The 22,124-nt window shown below is 40.6% G+C and overlaps 1 protein-coding gene across 4 annotated transcripts in view; it reads left to right on the top strand.

The window, feature by feature from the left end:
- Positions 1-22,124, top strand: part of LOC134343857 (WD repeat-containing protein 7) — a 627,641-nt gene that overhangs the window by 118,283 nt on the left and 487,234 nt on the right. For all 4 annotated transcript variants that reach the window (XM_063042658.1, XM_063042659.1, XM_063042660.1 and 1 more), the window contains one exon: positions 3,277-3,472. In XM_063042658.1, coding sequence (XP_062898728.1) covers positions 3,277-3,472 — 196 coding nt within the window. The remainder of the gene's footprint in view (positions 1-3,276; positions 3,473-22,124) is intronic.

The raw sequence follows: 22,124 nt of genomic DNA on the forward strand, positions 1-22,124 counted from the left end.
AGAGTAGATGTGGAAAGGCTGTTTCCCTTGGTGGGTGAGTCCAGGACAAGAGGCCACAGTCTTAGAATTAGAGGGTACCTATTTAAAACAGAGATGAGGAGAAATTTTTTTAGCCAGAGGGTCGTGGATCTATGGAATTCATTGCCACATACAGCTGTGGAGGCCCGATCATTGAGGGTGTTTAAGGAGGAGATTGATAGGTATTTAATTAGTGAGGGTATCAAGGGATGGGGGAAAAAGCTAGAAATTGGAACTAGATGGGAGAATAGTTTAGCTCATGGTGGAGTGGCGGAGCAGACTCGATGGGACGAATGGCCTACTTCTGCTCCTTTGTCTTGTGATCTGGTCTTGTGAAAGTTGTAAAATTAGTCAGATCCATCACAGGTATTAGCCTACAGTATTTTCAAGGAGCAGTGCCTGAGAAAGTTGGCATCCTTTATTAAGGAGCCCCATCACCCAGGACATGTCCTCTTCTCATTGTTACCATCAGGAAGGTGGTACAGAAACTAGAAGGCACACAAGAGGCATTTCAGGAACAGTTTCTTCCACTTTGCCTTATGATTCCTAAATGGACATTGAACCCATTAACACTACCTCACTTTTTTAACTATTTCTGTTTTTGCATTATTTTTAATTTAACTATTTAATACAATAGTTTCTTATTTAATAGTCTCTTAATACTATTTAAGAGACTCTTAGATAGGTACATGGAACTTAGAAAAATAGAGGGCTATGCGGTAAGGTAATTCTAGGTAGTTTCTAGAATAGGTCACATGGTCAGCAGAACCGTGTGGGCCGGAAGTCCTATAATGTGCTATAGATTTCCATGTTGAATGCCCTCTGTTCTAAAACAAACCTGCTTGCATTTACCCTATCAATAGCCAATTCCTGAGCTTTTATTTCCCACAAGCTAGAGTTTGTAGTCTCTGCTAATAGGTTTATGATATAGATGCACATAAAGGTGGATACTTCTGACATTATGCAAACTTTTACCTTGTATGTAGCCAGATGATGTCGCCAATAGTGCCACTCTGCAGCTCCAGCAGAGTTGAAGCAACTCATAGATGCAACCTTTGCAACAAGAACTGCCCTCTCTCATTGGTCTCATCAGCTACAGATGGTGCTGTACCAACAACATAGACAACTTGGATGTTACATCCAAGATCAACCTCGACCAAAGGAGAGCCAAAATTGAGCTTTTCCATCTTGCTTAATCCATGGTTATAGTCGACATGTCAACTACAAAAGTTGCTTTGATAAAACTTAGTTTTTGTTCCTTACGATATCTATTACAAGGGGTTTTGGAGCCAACTTTCCATTTAGATTGGCCAGTGGGTATTTTGTTTCCCTGAATGTTGGCAGATTTTTCAATAAATACTGACAGAAAATCCAGCTATCCATTCTTTCGGTATCCATTATTGCAGTTATAAGGAAGATTTCCTTTCGATTGTGCACTGCTTTGTATTGAATGACCGTGGGATTTAGATACAGGCATGACAAGAGTTCTCAACATTAAGACCAGTGGGTTATTCTATATACTATTGGTTTACAATTATAAAAAGCTTAGAATTTGCCTTTCTCATACCAAAAGTGATGAATTTTGATAAATTTAATTGTTTATAAAACATAGAAGAGTAAAGCACAGAAACAGGCTCTTCAGCCCACAGTGTTGTACCATTCCAATTAAATTAGTAATCCAATGGGCAATCTAACTAATCCCCTCTGCCTGCACAAAGTCCATCCATTTTCCTCAATTCATGTTCCTATCTAAATGTCTCTTAAAAGTCCCTAATGTATCTGTCTCTACCACCACTCCAGGCATTGCATTGCAGACACTTACCACTCTCTGTGTAATAAACTTGCCCCTCACATCTCTTTCGAAATTATCCCCTCTCACCTTAAAAGTATGCCCTCTGGTATTAGACATGCCAACCCTGAAAAGAAGATTCTGTCTATTTTATCTATGCCTCACATAATCTTATAAACCTCTATCAGCTCTCCCCTTAGGCTCTGCCGCACCAGAGAAAATAACTCAAGTTTGTTCAACCTCTTATAGCTCATGCCTTCTAATCAAGGCAGCATCTTGATAAACCTCACCTGCACCCTCACTAAAGCCTCGACATCCTTCCTATAATGGAGCCTAAAATTTATGTTATATGAATGTAAATATCTCCTCTGCTGTAGCAAATGAGAGGTTGATACTGTGCAATTTTTATGTGCAGCAGAGTTAGATTGTTGGCCTCAGATCTATTTTAGTTCCTATTTTTGTGTATTCAGTGTAAACTTACAAAGTCCCTTTTACAATGGAAACATTAAGACAGCTTTTTGCTTTCTATATTAAAAGAAGACTCTAGATCATGTTGACATAGCAATGATGTGGAAGCTTTAGAGAGACTGCAGAGAAGATTTACTAGAATATTACCTGGATTAGAGAGCATATCTTATGAAGATTTGCTGAGCAAACTCGGGCTTTTCTTGTTGGAAAGAAGAAGATGAGGGGTAACTTAATAGAGTTGTATAACATGATGGGAGATATGGATAGATTGGACAATCAGACTTCTTCCCCAGGGCAGAAATGGCTAATACAAGCGCACATCACTTTAAGGTGTTTGGGGGAAAGTATAGGGGGTATATCATAGGTAAGTGTTTTTACACAGAGGATGGTAGGAATTCAAAGTAACACACATAAAATCCTGGAGGAGCTCAGCAGGTCAGGCAGCATCTAGAGATGAATAAACAGTCATTGTTTTGGACACAGAAACTTCATTAGGACTGAAAAGGAAGTGGGGTGTTGGGGGAAGAAGCCAGAATAAGAAGGTGCAGGGAGGGGAAGCGGTACAATGTGGATAACAGCATTACATGTGAAATGTTGATGCAGTATTGTGTCAGTGTGCATCAGAAAGGTTGACTGACTGCTGATACGTGGTGCACACAGGATACAAGAAACACAAGTTTACTTTGTGAACTATGTGCAGAAATCTTCCTGAGAGTACCTGAATGTTGTGCAGCAGCAGCATGTCATTATTGTACCATCCATAGTCTGTTTTCCATAGTTCCTTTGGCTGTCCAAAGAGCAGTCTTTAACTATGCCATTAAGTATAGTTGTAATCAGTCAACAAGGTAATTATTATGCAAGTTGACTTTCAGATTAAATAATGATTTGTAATCATGCCTTTTTCAAAGAACATGAAATATTCTGTGAAAATTCTCCATTATCAAATTTGGCTGCCATATTGAAAACTATACATTTTCTTCCTCATTTTGGTTTGGCTCTAGTCTCGTGTACAGTATTGCATCTGTTCGGTGGCCAGTGATCATTCAGTGGGTCTTCTCAGCCTTCGAGAGAAGAAGTGCATAATGTTGGCATCACGACATCTGTTTCCTATTCAAGTTATTAAGTGGAGGCCATCTGATGATTACCTGGTGGTTGGATGCTCAGATGGATCAGTGTACGTCTGGCAAATGGACACTGGTGAGTTCATCCTTCTCACTTTTGATAGCAATGATAGCAGTTAATTGTAACTGATAACAGATCAAATCATTGCCATTATTTGTATTAATCTGTTTGCTTCATCATGGCTGTAGAATTTCAATAATATACAATAGAAGAAATGGGGAAGTTGCATTTGGAGTTATGGGAAAGCCAGTTGTTTGCTTGTTACTTATTTCTATCTGTACATCTCTCTTCACCCAACCACTGTCTCTACACTGTTCCTCAGTAAATAGTAGAGGAAAAGAGGTGAGATGGTGGGTGGAAGTATACTCAATACCAGATGAGGGAAAAACCCCTCTTCCAACCAAACATTGGGAAGAAAGAACTATTTTTGTAAATTTATCAAGATTGCTTGCAGCCATGCTGTCATGATTGACTTGGAGAATTATAGAGTTATGTGAGGCCTCCGTCAGTCAGGGTTGCCCATGGATGTTGTATCTTAGCTGTCGAGATGCTCATTCCTGGGCAGTACTATATGGAGCCCTTGTAGCAAGCTCTTCCATTCCACGCATCTGATAAACCAAAAAGAAAGACAGAGACTGATAGAGTTTGGTACCAGCAGTGTTGCAGGAGTTACCAGTCAATGTTGAACTCAACATAGGACTGCCTTATGGACTCCAGTTCCGGATTTTCCCTTTGGGGGTTTACTCTGGAAACATTTGGCATGAGAGGGTGTAGCTGCAAAGTAGCAGAGGTTTGAGATCAGAGTTTTCCTTCTGCTAGATGAGCCGCCAATCATGGCTGATGAGCCCCGTTTGCCCGAAGCAGTAACCTGCCTTTGCCCCTTCCCTTGTTAGTGGAAATGGTTCTGCCAGGCGTAGCTAAGCTACATGTGAAAGCCAGCTGGACTTGGTTGTTAGAGGCCATTTGAGGTGCACGCTATTGGGAGCATTTAATAGGTAATGGGAGCTTGTCCCCTTTACCTCCCCCAGCTATAACAGCCTTAAAGAGTTGAACAGAGTTATAGCATGGAAAGAAGCCTTTCAGCCCAACTTGTCCATGTCTACCTAGATTCCCCATCGAAGCTGGTCCCATCTGCCAGTGTACGGCCCATACTTGAGATGAGCTTTGACCACACACATACTGTATGTACTATCTCTCAGACTTCATTGGTGGCCACAGTAAATTAGCGGTTGGCAAGATGCTATTACAGTTCAGAGTGTCAAAAAGTTTGGAGTTCAGTTCAGAATTTATCTTTAAGGAGTTTGTATGTGAACTGTCTGGGTTTCTTCCAGATGCTCCAGTTTCCTCCCACAGTCCAATGACGTACCAGATAGAAGGTTAACAGATCATTGTAAATTGTCTTGTAATTAAGCTAGTGGGTTGCTGGGTGGTGCTGCTCGTTGGGCTGTAAAGGCCTGTTCCACGCTGTATCTCTAGATAAATAAAATAAAAAGACACAATGTCTGTAATAATTCTGGCCCAGTCATGCATTGATTCATCTGCTGCTGAATCTGTGCTTCTGTATTCTTGGCTTGAACTTTTTTCTCATCCTGTACTATATACAGGTGGCCCCCGTTTTCCGAACGTTCACTTTACGACAGCTCGCTGTTACGAAAGACCTACATTAGTTACCTGTTTTCGCTACCCGAAAAGTGTTTTCGCTTTTAGGTAAAAAGGTAGCGTGTGCCCCGAGCCGCCAAGCTCCTCCCCTGGAACTGCATTCTAGCTGCCATAGCTTAAGCACGTGCCTGAGCATCTGTGCTTTACCTCGATTTATTTTGTGCATCCGTTAACAAGATGAATTCTAAGGTATTGGAAAAGCCTAAGATAGCTCGTAAGGGTGTTATGCTTAGCATAAAACTGGACGTAATTAAGCCTTTTGATCGTGGTCAACGAAGTAAGGACATCGTCCGCATGTTGAATTTGCCTGTGTTCACCATTTGCACTATTTAAACGCAGAGAAAAAGAATCTTGAAAGCTGCCGATGTTACTATTGGTTCTGCTCGTGGCAAAGTGGTCTCTTTTAGTTGGCATTCAATAATGGATAAAATGAAAAGTCTATTACTTGAGTGGATTGATGGGTGTACAAAGCGTGGTGTTCTGCTAAGTTATCTTATACTTAAGGAGAAATCAGTCAGTCTTTTTAATAAGTTGAAACAGAAAGCACTGGGCGATGGTGATGAAAGAGTTGCAAAAGTGGAATTTAAAGGTCGTCATGGGTCCTTTGATCGGTTTCTGAGGCGAGGGCGGCTTCGTAGTTTAACGTTTACCGGAGAGAGTGGTTCGGCTGATACTGAAGCTGCCGAAAAGTTCCCAGCAGAACTGAAGAAAATAATTACAGAAGGTGGTTATTTGTATAAACAGGTGTTTAACTGTGACGAAACTGCAATTTATTGGAAAAAATTGCTGAGCAAGGCGTTTATTTCAATAGAAGAAAAGCAGGCTCAGGGACACAAGGCATCGAAGGACAGGTTTACCCTAATACCTATTATTAACGCCACTGGTGATGCTGTCCTTAAGCCTCTACTAGTGTACCATTCAGAAAATCCGAGGGCACTTGAAGGCGTTGAGAAGAATACACTTCCTGTTGTGTTCCGTTCACATCCAAGTGGCTAGAATACCCAAGGGATTTTTTCTGAGTACATGAGTGAATACGTTAGTCCTTTTGCTGAAAAATACTGTAGAGAAAATAACCTCGATAGTAGGTGTCTTGTGATTGTTGTTAATTGTGCTGCTCATCCACCTGGTATTACCGAGTATGACGGTAACATTCGTGTTGTGTTCTTACCGCTGAATACAACATCGTTACTGCAGCCATGCAACCAAGGCATAATAGCCACAATTAATGCTTACTATACGCAAAATGTGATGCATTTTATTGTAAGTACCATTGACAGAGAGGGCAACCCTGAAGCGTCTTTGCGGGGGATCTGGAAAGGATACAATTTAAAATTGGCAATCGCCAACCTTGGAGATGCTCTCGATAGGCTAACAGTCTCTGAGAAATGGTGTTTGGAGGAAACTGTGTCTTGAAGCAGTGAACGATTTTAAAGGCTTCGAACCATCAACAATAAATATGGCAATAGTGACTTTGGCAAAGGAGGCTGGGTTTGTGGAAGTTGACGAAGATGATGTTGAAGAGGTTTTGTCATCCCATGACCAAGAACTGACAGATGAAGAGCTGATGCAGTTGCAAGAGGAAAGGATACGGATCGAAACTGAACGCAGTAGCGAACGGCCCGAAAGTGAAGTCGTCCAGGAACTGAACATGAAGCACTTGTGTGAGGTTTTCACTGCGATTGACAGCACTGCAATGATTGCAGAGAAGTATGACTTTAATTTTGAAAGGTCACGTAGGTTTAAAGCATATTTGCAGAACGGTTTGAGTGCTTACAAAGAACTGTATGATAGAAAAATGCGTGAGGCTAAGCAGTCAAGCATACTGTCGATTCTCAAGCCTTCCACATCAGCCACAGCAGACGACGAACCTCGGCCTTCGACATCGAGGCAGGCAGACATAGAAGATGTTAGTGACCAGTCTGCTGTACCTCCCACCACTGCAACCTCAGCCTAACACACCATCATCAGTGTGCTCGCTGTCTTCCCAATTCCGGTAAGTGAAACTACACTGTACATACATTATTTCTACTTTATATAGGCTGTGTATTTTTATGTGTCATTTGCTATGATTTGGTAGGTTATTCTTTGGGTCTGGGAACACGCAAACATTTTTCCAATATAAATGAAACACATTTTTGTGAAAGTGGAATTTAAAGGTAGTCATGGGTGGGGTTGGATCGGTTTTTGAGGCGACGGCAGCTTCATAGCTTAAAGGTTACTGGAGAGAGCGCTTCCGCCCAGAGTGCTTGCGTGAGATTTTCACTACGCTTGACAGTGCTGCAATGATTGCAGAAAAGTATTTCTACTTTATATAGGCTGTGTATTTATCATATCATTCCTGTTTTGACTATATGTTAGTGTTATTTTAGGTTTTATGTGCTACTTGGTATGATTTGGTAGGTTTTTTTTGGGTCTGGGAACGCTCAAAAGTTTTTCCCATTAAAAATTAATGGTAATTGCTTCTTCACTTTACGCCATTTCGGCTTATGAATGGTTTCATAGGAATGCTGTACCTTCGGATACTGGGGGAAACCTGTATTAGTTTTCCCAAGTTTTAGATGGAGAAAATTTCCTTTCACCATGCACATGGAACATAGAAGAAAAAAAACAGTGTTTTGTGGGAAGGGGGGGGGGATTAGATTGAGTAGGTTATAGGGTTGGTACAACATCATGAGCTGAAGGGCCTGTACTGTATTGTAGTATTCTATGTTCTAAGTACTGAGGAAGCAGTTCTGCTAAATTAAGGTTATTCTAAAGTCTTCTGCTCATGTCCTTGTATGCTAACTTCTGTTTATCCATCACCTTAGGCTTATTAACCTTTGTGATTAAGCAAAGCCTTGATTTTAAAATTGACACCATTGCTATGGAATCCCTCTGTGGTTTTATACTTTCCCATCTCTGCAATTCCTCCTCGCCACTTAAACATCTGAGAAACATACATTCCTCTGATTCTGGTCTCCAGATCTTCCAGAATTAAGTACTGTGCCATTAGCTGTTTTCGACTGTTCGGGCCATAAACTCCAGATTTCACTCACTAATCTGCTTTGCCTCTTGATCTCCTTTTCTTGTTCAAGGTGCTCCTTAAATCTACTTCTATGATTAAGGTTTTGATCATCTGCCATACTATGTCTTTGGTGTCAAGTTTGGAATATTATTCCTGTATAAATATTTTGTGATGTTAAATGATGAAGTTGTGTTTTTTTTTAAAAACAGCTTTTTTTTAAACTTTAGAAACAACTTGTCCACAAAAACTTGTAATGGGGATAATGCTTGGCGGAGGGGTAGTGGAAAGCATCTTATTGAAATTTACAATTTTAAGTATTTTTTTCTCTTAACTTAAGCCTTCGATTTGTTATCTATGAGTATACTTGCAATATCTTGTTTGCCTACACTTGCAGATTAGTTATAGTTTAACTAAATTGATACAGACTTTGTATTAGAAAATATTTGAAATTGCAAATGCAGAATGAGACTTAAAAAGATCAGCTATATTTGTCACCTGTTATGTATAGCAAAATGTGTTTTGCGTCAACAACCCACACAGTTGGTCTGAGTTGGTCGTCGGTGATGGCACAGCAATGATCAGCACAGTTCTAAGATTGTGCTGGAGGCAGCCCACGAGTTTCAGGTGCTTCAGGTGACAACATAGCATACCCAAAACTTACTAACCCTAACTGGAAATCTTTTGGAATGTGGGAGGAAGCTGGAGTGCCTAGAGGAAACCCACGTGTTCACAGAGAGAATGTATAAACTTCTTACAGAGAGCAGCAGAAATTGAACCCTGGTCGGTGATTGCTTGCACTGTAATAGTATTGTGCTAACAACTCCAATACTGTGGCTGTCTGGCCAGGTACTGTGTTTCAATCCTGTTGTTCACATATCTATGAAGAGTTAATTTGCAATGTATCTTTGTAAATGCATAGACACAATTCACTGGTGCAATATTTTTTCACCATCACCTGAATCCAATAATCTTTCTTGCTCCTCAAGTAGCTTGAAGAGATTTTAAACTTGTTTTTTCTACTAATGAGATTATTGAACATTAACATATTTGATTCTCTGGAACCTAGAATTGAGAAGATTTCGAGAGGAGTTACTCATTAATTTTTAAAAACTGAAATTTTCAAGTGAGTTAGTGAAAAGCATTTCCCTTTTTTATTTTTGCTTAAAAAATAACATAAGGTTAATTCATAATTTGGGTGTTATAAAGCCTTTAGTGAGAGAATCTTATATAAAAATGGAATATATTTTAGTTCAATGCAAAATCAAGTTCTTAAATTCTATGCAAAATTTAGGAAGAACAAATTTGTGTATTTAATATTTCAGTATTTGAGAAACATTGTAAATATATTGTTTGGTGAAGCATTCTTTGTTGTTTAAACAAAGTATATAAGTGGCATATGTCATTATGTCACCATGTGCTATGCACGCCTCTCGCTAAAGCAAAGAACAAAGTAAGACTCTCATCTTTTGACTGACAAGCAACACACATCAAAGTTGCTGGTGAACGCAGCAGGCCAGGCAGCATCTGTAGGAAGAGGTGCAGTCGACGTTTCAGGCCGAGACCCTTCGTCAGGTCTAGTCCTGAAACGTCGACTGCACCTCTTCCTACAGATGCTGTCTGGCCTGCTGCGTTCACCAGCAACTTTGATGTGTGTTGCTTGAATTTCCAGCATCTGCAGAATTCCTGTTGTTTGTATCTTTTGACTGTCTTGTGTTTCTTCCAATTAGATTTTGTATTTTGAAATTACAAAACATAACAGAATTCAAAATGATAGATTGAGAAGCTGCTATACTTTAAAAGAGATCACAATGCTGATAATTTACTGCTAATGAAATATATGGTTTACAAAAAACGTATGTACCTCCTAATGCACAAAGTTCCTTCTCAGAGATGGGGTCATGTCTTTGAACCCTTAATTCTACCTCTTCTGTTATTAGCACTTCAGCACTTTGATTTGCTCTACTTTGCACTATTAAATTGTTTTTGCGCTTGATTTTTGTATTTTTTGTATTTATTGTATTTATTGTTACCATGATAAGAGGCGTATAGTACATAAGGAACATTTAAGAGAGTCTTAGGTGCATCGATGTATGTAAAACGGAGGACTATGTGGGAGGGAAGGGTTATATTAGAACATTACATTTTATATTAGACTTTATATTAGAACATCAGGAAGTTTTTGACAAGAACAGGCCATTCGGCCCAATAAAGCTTGCCAAATTCCTATTCCTATAACTATAAAATAACTAAAAAGTTTAGAATTATAAGTCTCTAAGGTGCTACTCTTAACTACACAACTAGGTAGTTTGTTGCATGTGTCCACAACTCGCTTTGTAAAGAAATGCTTCCTGATGTTAGTCTGAAATCTCCCCTTAACCAGTCTCTATAAGATCATAACACATAGGAGCAGAATTGGGCCATTTGACCCATCGCGTTTGCTCCGCCATTTCATCACGGCTGATCCAATTTTCCTCTCAGCCTTAGCCCCATACCTCTTCATGCTCTGACAAATTAAGTATCTATCAACCTCTGCCTTAAATATACATAAAGACTTGGCCGTCACAGCTGCATGTGGCAAATAATTCCATAGACTCACCACTCTCTGGCAAAAGAAATTCCTCCTCATGTCTGTTCAAAAAGGACGCCTTTCTATTCTGAGGCTGTGTCCTCTGGTCTTAGATTCTCCCATCATAGGGAACATCCATCCTCTCTGCATCAACTCTATCAAGGCCTTTCACCAGTCAATAGATTTCAGTGAGGTCACCCATCATTCTTCTGAATTGTAGTGAATACAGGCCCGGAGCTATCAAATGTTCTTCATATGACAAGCCATTCAATCCTGGAATCATTTTTGTGAACATTCTGTGAACCCTCTTCATTTTCAATACATCCTTTCTGAGCAAAGGGGCCCAAAACTGCCCACAATACTCCAAGTGAGGCCTCACCAGTGCTTTATAAATTCTCAAAATTACATCCTTGCTTTTATATCTTAGTCCTCTTGATATGAATGCTAGCATCACATTTGCCTTCCTCACCACAGACTCAACCTGCAAATTAACCTTCAGGGAATCCTGCACAAGGACTCCCAAGTCCTTTGTGCCTCAGTTTTTTTTCATTTTCTCTCCATTTAGAAAACATTCAATCTTTTCGTTTCTTCTACCAAAATGCATGACCGTACATTTGCTGACATTATATTCCATCTGCCATTTCTTTGCCCGTTCTCCTAATCTGTCTAAGTCCTTCTGAAACCTCTCTACTTCCATAAAACTACCTGCCCCTCCACCTACCTTCATATTATCTGAAAGCTTTGCAACAAAACCATCAATTCCATCGTCCAAATCATTGACATGTAACGTAAAAAGAATCCGTCCCAACAATGACCCTTGTGGAACACCACTAGTCACCAGCAGCCAACCAGAAAAATCTCTCTTTATTCTCCCCACTTTGCCTCCTGCCAATCAGCCACTGCTCTATCCATGCGAGAATCTTTCTTGTAATACCATGAGTTCATAGCTTGTTAAGCAGACTCATGTGCACCTTGTCAAAGGCATTCTGAAAATCCAAGTGCACAACATCAACTGATTTTCCGTTGTCTATCTTGCTTGTAACCTTTTTTTAAAGAATTCCAAGAGATAGGTCAGGCAAGATTTTCTCATGAGGAAACTATGCTGATTATGGCCTATTTCATCATGTGCTTTCAAGTATCCTGAGATTTCATTGTTAATAATTGACTCCCCCATCTTCCCAACCAATGAGGTCAGACTAACTGGCCTACAGTTTCCTCTTGTCTGCCTCTGTCCCTGTGATGTGACTTTTGCAATTTTCCAGTCCAGAATCTACTGATCCTTGAAAGATGATTACTAATACCTCCATGATCTCTTCATCCACCTCTTTCAGAACTCTGGAGTGTACACCATCTGGTTCAGTTGACTTATCTACCTTCAGTCCTTTCAATTTCCCAAGAACCTTCTCTAGCTTTGATTCTAGTTTTGGCAACCACGTACTTCATGGAACTTCATGACACCTGGAACTTCCACCACACTGCTGGTGTCTTCCACAGAGAAGACTGACGCAAAATTCTTATTCAGTTCATCCACCATTTCCTTGTCCCCCATTACTACCTCCCTTGTCTCTCTTTTACATTTTATGTATTTGCAGAAACTGTGGCATCATCTTTAATATTATTGACTAGCTTACTTTTGTATTCCATCTTTAACTTCTTAATGACTTGTTTTGTTGCCTTCTGTTTGTTTTTGAAAGCTTCCTAATTCTTGAACTTCCCACTAATATTTGCTACTAAGCAAGTGGTGCTGCTGGAGCTGACAGTCCCATGGGAAGATAGCTTGGAAGAGGCCTTTGAAAGGAAGCTCTCCAAGTACGCAGGACTGGTCAGCAACTGTCAGCAGGCTGGATGGAGAGCGAGGTGTCTCCCAGTGGAGGTTGGTTGTAGGGGATTCATAGCCCGTTCTTTAGTTAGGGCCTTCAGCATTTTGGGTATCGAGGGAGAGAGGAAGAGGAGAGCCATCTGCAGTACCACCGATGCGGCAGAGAGGGCCTCAAGATGTCTATGGCTCAAGAGAGGGGAGCCATGGAGTCATAAGTAGCTAGCCATCTGGACACAAGCTGGGGTCTGATCAGCCCCGGCTGGGTCACCTGGAGAAGGTTGTATGATGTTGAAAGACCCGAAACACCCGATGATTCCAGGAACGTCACTGAAGATGTGTCCAGAAGCATCAATAGATGTACGTACACAGTTCTATTATGTGCCCTCTCTTTGGTTTTTACGTTGGCTTTGACTTCTCTTGTTAGCCACGGTTGTGTCCTCTTTCTTTTAGAATACTTCTTCCTGTTCGGGATGTACATATCCTGTGTCTTCCTATTTGCTTCCAGGAATCCCAGCCATTGCTGCTGTATTATCCCTGCCAGTGTTCTTTGGCAATCAACTCTAGCCAACTCTTCTCTCATAACTCTGTAATTCCCTTTCCAACACTGTAGTACTGAAACATCTGACTTTAGCTTCTCCTTCTCAAATTTCAGAGGGATTTCAATCGTATTATGATCATTTGACCCAAAGGGTTCATTTACCTTCAGCACTCTAATTAATTCTGATTTAGTTCCACCTATGACCCCATGTCCTTGATGATGGATTAATTTTGAAGTAGCAGCTGGCATTCACTTTACTTATAGCTTAGTGATTTTGAACAATCCTATCATATCTCTTCTTATTCTATGTCTACTTAGGCTAAAAAAGATTTAATTATTTCAATCTTTCTTCATAGCTCATACCCTGCACACCTAGAATGAGTCCAATCGCCCTTCTCTGGAGTCCCCTCCCCTCACCTTTTAACTCTACCCTTTCTCTTCTTTTTTCTCCAGTCCTGCTGAAGGCTGTCAGCACAAAACATCAACTGCCTGGCCTGCTGAGTTCCTCCAGCATTTTGTGTGTGTTGCTTAGATTTCCAACATATGCTAGGTGGGCCAACTGAAGGTGAAAACAGTGGAATTTGGCCACAGAAGTGGTTTTTGATGAAATTTCTTTGCGTGTATAAAACAGCAACAATGCAGAAATCAATATACTGTCTATCATTTAGAAAACTTGCATGTTTTCAACTTGCAGAGAATAGGAAGGGATGGGGAAAACAAAAGGGATATGATGATACCAATATAGTGGATGACATAGATTGGTGTTGACTTGATGAAGTTGGTGCAAGTCTTATTAATGTCAGATGATTGACCTGGAGGAGGACTAGAGAGAGGAAAACAGAGTAAAGTAAAATAATCAAACAAATCTGGAACTGTATGAGAGAAAACACTGGTGTTTGAAGCATTACTCCATGCACCTGACTGCTTTATGTTACTGCATCTCTAAATTTAATCTGTTGAACATTTGGAACATGTTCACATAATAAATGCAGTTTCAATTTTGTATTGTTTGGTGGATAATTTCAAATGTTTATACCTTCAGTAAAGAAATCTCTTCCAACATTGATTCTAAACAAGAAGGAATTTATCTTTATTAAGTACCTTGAAGTTCAGAGTAAATTTATTGTCAGTGTATATCTTAGCCAATCTTGAGATTCATCTTCTTGCAGATACCCACAAAACAAAGAAACACAATAGATTCCAAGAAAAATGGACACAACAAGGACGAACAAACATCTGATGTTCAAAAGGAAGACAAATTATACAATTATTTATAAAGTAAATAGATAATATATAGAATGTGAACTGTAAACTTCCAGAAAGTGAGTCCACAGTCTGCGGAATTAGTTCAGCACTGACGTGAGTGAACCCAGTCCAGGAGCCCATTGGGTGTAGGGCAACAATTGCTCCCATAGCTGGCGGTGTGGGACCCAAGAGTGCTGCACCTCCAGCCCGACAGTAGTAGTCAGATGAGCAGGAGATGGTTCAAATGTAAGCTCACCTGGGGGATCTTGGCTGGCATGGAGTTGTATCTAATCACTGGTTCATTTTCTGCTCTCGGGTATGTCTTTATTCTGGCCTCAAGTCTGTCCCAGCAATGGCGGAACTTCATTGTCAATGTGCCGTTCCTGCATTCTCGGTGGTCAAGTTCGCCAAATCCTTCAGAAGATTGTAAAATCGCTTGTTCATTTAGATGGCACAAAAGTACATTTCTGAATGGGAAATTACAGGCTGTGAATTGCATTGATCATAGTTCAGAAAATGTGTATCTAGAAGAATATCTAGTAGTTTTGTGAGTTGCTCGCAAAAACTTCACCATATATCACCTGTGCCATCCTAGCATTTCTAATTGGTGGAGTGACTTTTTAGTGCATTCTGGTTTCCTGAGAAACTTGAATCTTCTGTTGTTGGTATTTTGATGTATCTTTGTTATAATATACAGGCTCTTTTCTTTGTTTCTTTTTGCCAGATCTGAAGTTTCTTTGTTTTTCACAGGGATTGTTCTTGTTGCTCTTACCAAACGCATGCAATTATATTGACCTAAACTATGCACATACATTATCAGTGCTTTTAAATAATTTAGTGGTCTTTAATCATACTCTTGCTCACTAAGGTAAGAGCACTTTCATCGTTCATGACTTCCGTGACACTGATGTCTCATCTTTCTTCTTCGTTTGCACAGAAACTATGTCTGCAGGAATATTTGCTCATAATACAAAAGAGGAAACCATGAAAGTGCGATAGTGTTTTAATTCTGTGTATGGCTTGCGTTCACCAGGATGATGGATAAAATATCAGTGTCAATTATTTGTAGTGTAGATTGATTGTATCACACACACAGTAAATAGAAGAATTGCAATGGATCAAGGCTGATGATTTATGTCCCACAATGGATGACAGTGAGCAATAGATATACCACAAATGGAGTACAAATTGAATCTCAAGGATACTTATAATGTATCTGTCAAGGTATATAAAAGAAAGATGTAAATTTTAAATGAAAGGTAAATACTGTAGATCTGTACATTCTGAGCTAATTTGGATTATATCTCTGAAAGCTATAAATTGAAAACATTTAAGTGGGATTACTAACTATGAATTGTTCAATATCAGGCATAATGTATCAGATTAAGAGTTTATGATTGTAATTTGATTTAACAGTCATGATTGAAGATGTTCTTTTCCTGTTTCATATACAAGAGGAATGCAAATCAAGCAATAAGATTTTTTTGTTGTTTGTGTGAGTGCTCCGTTCTTCAATGCAGAGGATAAAATGGTTGAAATCTTTCTATCTTTGGAAGAATCAAGGGGGGTTTCATTGAAACCTATTGAATATTGAAAGGCTTCAATGGAGAGGATGTTTCCCTGTAGTGGAGGAGTCTATAACCAGAGAATCAAAGCTCAAAATAGGACATTCCCTTTAGAACAGAGATGAAGAGGAATTTCATCAGCTAGAGAATGGTGAATCTATAGAATTTATTGCCATATACCCAAGTTATTAGGTATACTTAAAGTGGAGTTTGATAGGTTTTGATTAGTCAGGGTATCGGAGGTTACATGGAGAATGGAGTTGAGAGGGATAATAAATCAGCCATGATGGAATGATGGAGCAGACTCAGAGGGTTGAATGGCCAAATTCTGCTCCTATGTCTTATTGTCTTGTGGCTTTATCCAAGGTGCAGTGTGGGGAATCCAGTTGATGAACTGTTAATTTGCTTATTACAGGTTCAAGTCTTGATTGTTGGAATTAAACAATTCAGGTGATATAAAGAGGTTAATTGAAACCTACAGCAGTGTTCAGCAGCGGCAAAAAGTGTTGACTTGTTTCAGCTTGAGGTATTACACATTTCAAACTGGTAATTTATACCTGATTATTGAATGCAGAACAGAGGTTTAGATAGACGTAGCCATGCAGATTGTTTGCAGCATGTAGTAGATTGTGGATAATGGTGTGATTGCAGGCAATCACATCTGTATTTGGAACATATCTTCCAGTGTCCTGCAGTCACTTCCATAACCCAAGACTTAATAACTTTTCTTCATTTAAGACAGGCAAATGAACTTGCGTGCCTGTTTACGTATCTTCTAGTTGGCTAGCTGTAGACAAAATAAGGCAGTGTGCAGCAGTGCCATACCCCTCTGTAAAGTATTGTAGCCCATTTAAATCATCCTACTTGTGCTGGCAGAAATTCCACCACTCTCAGTACTGTTGATCTCGGCAGCACTGATCTGAGTTGGTAGGTCAGACTGCTAGAACAGTTCAGACGTATGTAAATCAATGCATCATAACATGGTAGGGAAACTGCACTGTGGCAGATAGGGAGATTCTACAATGAGTAGTCAAAATTGCTCAACGAATCATAATCACCAGCCTACCTGCCATCAAGAACATACATGCAGAAGTTGGGCCAGAATCATATAACCATATAACAATTGTAGCAGGGAAACAGGCCATCTTGGCCCTTCTAGTCCGTGCCGAGCTCTTACTCTCACCTAGTCCCACCGACCTGCACTGAGCCCGTAACCCTCCATTCCTTTCCTGTCCATATAGCTGTCCAATTTAACTTTAAATGACAACATCGATCCTGCCTCAACCACTTCTGCTGGAAGCTCGTTCCACACAGCTACCACTCTCTGAGTAAAGAAGTTCCCCCTCATGCGACCCCTAAACTTTTGCCCTTTAACTCTCAACTCATGTCCTCCTGTTTGAATCTCCCCCACTCTCAATGGAAAAAGCCTATCCACGTTAACTCTATCTATCCCCCTCATAATTTTAAATACCTCTATCAAGTCCCCCCTCAACCTTCTATGCTCCAAAGAATAAAATCATCATGAAGAACTTCATAAGCATATAATCAATCTATGTAAATACGATGTCTTATATATTTGTATTTATTGTTTTTAAAAAATTATTATTTATTTGTTGAGATACAGCGAGGAGTAGGTCCTTCCAGCCCTTCGTGCCGAGCCACTGAGCAATCCCCCAATTTAACCCTAGCCTTATATAGGCATCCGTTAGTCTCGTGAGACCATGGATTTGCACCTTGGAAGGTTTCCAGGGTGCAGGCCTGTGCAACGTTGTATGGAAGACTGGCAGTTGCCCATGCTGCAAGTCTCCCCTCTCCACGCCACCGATGTTGTGCAAGGGAAGGGCACTAGAGCCAATACAGCTTGGCACTGGTGTCGTCGCAGAGCAATGTGTGGTTAAGTGCCTTGCTCAAGGACACAACACGCTGCCTCAGCTGAGGCTCGAACTAGTGACCTTCAGATCACCAGACCGATGCTTTAACCACTTGGCCACGCGCCAAAACTCTAACCTACCAACTTTGGAATGTGGGAGGAAACCGGAGAACCTGAAGGAAACCCATACGTACATGGGAGAACGTACAAACTCTTCACTGGTGGTGGTGGGAATTGAATCCGTATTGCTAGTACTGTAAAGCCTTGTGCTAACCACGACACTACTGTGTCGCCCATACTGTATTTTGTTTGTGCAGCATCGGATCCGGAGTAACAATTATTTCATTCTACTTTACACGGGGGCTTCTGCACAAGATTGAAGTAAGTTTCAGAAACTTGTAAAAGTAGGCAGCTCCATCATGAGTACTAGCCTCCGTAATATCAAAGACACCTCAAGGAGCGGGGCTTCAGAAAGGTGGTGTCCATTATTGAGGACTGCACCGCCCAGGACATGCCCTCTTCTCATTGCTACCATCAGAAAGGAGATACAGAAGCCTGAAGGCACACACTCAGCAATTCCGTAACAGCTTCTTTCCCTTTGCCATCAGATTTCTAAATGGACATTGATCCCCAAAACACTACCTCACTGCTTTTTTTATTTCTGGTTTTTTTTTGCACCACTTTAACTATTTAATAGATGTTTTTTTCTATATTCATTTATCATATATTTCATTGTACTGCTGCCGTAAAGTTAACAAATTTCAGGACATATGCCGGCGACTTTAAATCTGATTCTGAATATTGAATGTTGAAATGCTGTACTTTCTCAATGTTGTACATAGCTTCAGACTGTCTTAATGAGATCATAACAAAAAGCTGCATTAGTTTCCTGGGAATTTGTTACTATTTTCTATTCGCAGTTGGTATTAGCAGCTGGTTTGCACTCTCTTTTCAACCTGTAGATGGTAAGGCAGTGCTGATGAAATGTTGAACTTTCCCACTGTGAGTCACTGCAGCTCCTAATACTGAGAGCAACAAGCAAAATTATAACTGACAGTGTAGTTTTAATGTTCCAGGCATCTGTCAAGGACCAGATTGGTTTGTTAAATGGTATTAGATTGGAAGCGAGTGTGATACTGCTTGAGAATTCCAGCATTTCTGGGAAGTTAATGCCCTGCTAAATTTGCATCTATGCTGTTGTGGATAATGGTAAATCTGGAGGGAAGAACTTGCTTGCTGAGGGTGGAATTTCAGAATGATACTCAGTGTTATAATTGGTAGAAACAGCCAGCTGTAGTGTATTACTGGCACCTTAAGTAGTGCGCTTGTCATCACATAGAACAGTACAGCTCTGTACAGCCATCTCATCCCACGATGTTGTGCCAACTTTTTAACCTATTCTAGGCTTAGCACCCGCGCCCCCCCCCCACCGAATCTGGGTCATGTGAAGCCATGGGAGCAAGTTCGTGGAGCAGATGGTGCGTATCACAAGTTCCGGTTATGTGACCACTGATGTGAGGCAGACAATCTCTGAACAGCGTTGATAATGGCTGGGGACACCTGTCATGTAAAGACACTGCTCAGATGAAGACGAGGGTAAACCACTTCTATAGAAAAACTTGCCAAGAGCAATCATGGTCAAGGAAAGACTATGATTGCCCATTTGTACGATACAGCACATTATAAATGAATGAACGAAGATCAACCTAACCCTTCCGTCTCATATAACCTTCCATTTTTCTTTCATCCATGTGCCTAGCTAAGTGTCTCTTAAACACCCCTAATGTATCTGCCTCTACCACCAACCTTGGCAGCGTATGTTCTACGCATCCACCTCTCTCTGTGTATGTAATAAATAAATAAATCTTCCTCTGACACAAATTACCTTAAAATTATGCCCCCTCTGTTAGCCATTTCCACCCTGGGAAACACCTCTGGCTGTCCAGTCTAGCAATGCCTCATCATCTTATCCCACTCTATCAAGTTACCTCTCACATAATTACAACCAATTCTCTCGAACCCGGGCCTCTGTACCTCCCTCTGCAAATGGACGCTCGACTTCCTAACCGGAAGACCACATAGTGTGGATTGGAAATAACATCTCTACCTTGCTGACAATCAACACTGTCATACCTCAGGGATGTGCACTTAGCCCACTGCTCTACTCTGTCTACACCCATGATTGTGTAGCAAGGCACAGCTCAAACGCCATCTATAAATTTGCTGACAATACAACCATTGTTGGCAGAATCTCAGATGGAGACGAGAGGGTGTACAGGAGCAAGCTATACCAGCTAGTTGAGTGGTGTCGCAGCAACAACCTTGCATTCAACGTCAGTAAAACCAAAGAAGTGATTATGGGCTTCAGGAAGGGTAAGGCGAGAGAGCACACGCCAGTCCTCATAGACATAGAGGGATCAGAAGTGGACAGAGTGAGCAATTTCAAGTTCCTGGATGTATTGGTCATGATCTTTCAAGAATAACTTGATTCTGGCATGGTCCCAGAGGGCTGGAAGATTGCAAATGTCATGCCACTTTTTAAAAAGAGAGGAAGGCAAAAGAAAGGAAATTGTATGCCGGTTAACCTAACATCAGTGATTGCGAAAGTGTTGGAGTCTAATATTAAGGATGTGGTTTTGGGGTACTTGGAGACTCATGATAAAATGTCAGCATGGTTTATGTGAATGGAAATCTTGCCTGACAAAATCTGTTAGAGTTTGAGGAAGTAACAGCAGGGTGGACAAAGGAGAGACAGTGGATGTCATTTACTTGGATTTTCAGAAGGCATTTGATAAGGTGTCACACATGAAACTGCTTAACAAGATAAAATCATATAGTTTTGCAGGAAAGGTACTGGCACGGATAGAGGAATGGCTGATAGGCAGGAGGCAGCGAGTGGGAATAAAGGGGACCCTTTCTGGTTAGCTGCCAGTGACTAGTAGTGTTCCTCAGGGGTCAGTATTGGGACCTTTACTTTTGACATTGTTTATGATTTAGATAATGGAATTGATGGCTTTGTGGCAAAGTTTACAGTTGATATGAAGATAGGTGGAGGGGTAGGTAGTGCTGAGGAAGCAATGCGATTGCAGCAGAACTTAGGCAAATTGGAAGAATGTATTTTGGTAAAAGGAACAATAGTGCAGACTATTATCTAAATGGGGAGAAGGTTCAAACATCAGAGGTGCAGAGGGACCTGGGAGTCCTTGTGTCCCAGAAGGTTAATTTACTGGTTGAGTCTGTGGTAAAGAAGGCAAGTGAAATGTTGGCATTTATTTCAAGGGGAATAGAATATAAAAACAAGGAGATAATGCTGAGGCTTTTTAAGACAATAGTCAGGCCGCAGTTAGAGTATTGTCAACAATTTTGGGCTCCATCTATCAGAAAGGATGTGTTGTCATTGGACAGAGTCCATAGGAGGTTCATGAGGATGATTCTGGGAACGAAGGGGTTAACATGAGAAACATGAGAAGCGTTTGGCATCTTTGGGCCTGTACTCATTGAAATGTAGAAGATGTTGGGAGGTGGGGGGAATCTCATTGAAACCTACCAAATATTGAAAGGACTAGATAAGGTGGATGTAGAGAGGATGTTTCCTATGGTGGAGGTGTTCAGAACTAGAAGGCACAGTCTCAAAATTGAGGGGTGACCTTTTAGAACAGAAGTAAGCAGGAATTTCCTTTAGCCAGAGAGTAGTGAATCTGTGAAAATGCTGTGGCACAGACTGTGGTGGAGGCCCAGTCCATGGATATAATTAAGGTGGAAGTTGATCGTTCCCTGATCAGTCAGGGATCAAAGGATATGATGATAAGGCAGGTGTATGGGGTTGAGAGGGATCCTTGGATCAGCAGTGATGGAATGGCAGAGCAGACTCGATGAGCTGAATGGACTAATTCTGCTCCTATGGTATAATATCTCTGAGGACCTAACCTGGATCTGACATATTAATGCAGCTATAAGGAAGGCAAAACGGTGGCTACATTTCATCAGGAGTATATTTGGAATGTATCCAAAAACACTCGCAGATTTCTACAGATGTACTAAACGGCATTCTAACTGGCTGCACCACGTCGTTTGGGGTGGTGGTGGTGAAGCTAGCCTCCATAGTATCCAGGTAATCTTTAAGGAATGGTGCTTTAGAAAAGTGGTATCCACCATTAAGGACCTGCACCACCTAGGACATGTCCTCTTCTCATTGCTATCATCAGGAAAGAGGTGCAGAAGCCTGAAGGCACACACTCTATGATTCAGGAACAGTTTCCTCCCCTCTGCCATCCAATTTCTGAATGGACATTGAGCCCATGAACACTACCTCACTACTTTTTTTTGTTTCCTTTTTTTTTGCACTGCTTATTTAACTATTTTATATATATATATATACATACACACACTCTCTCTTTATTTTTTTTCTCTTTATTTTCATGTATTACATTGTACTGCTGCTGCAAAATTAACAAATTTCAC

The sequence above is a fragment of the Mobula hypostoma genome, chromosome 3, assembly GCF_963921235.1.
Source record: "Mobula hypostoma chromosome 3, sMobHyp1.1, whole genome shotgun sequence".
Taxonomy (NCBI): domain Eukaryota; kingdom Metazoa; phylum Chordata; class Chondrichthyes; order Myliobatiformes; family Myliobatidae; genus Mobula; species Mobula hypostoma.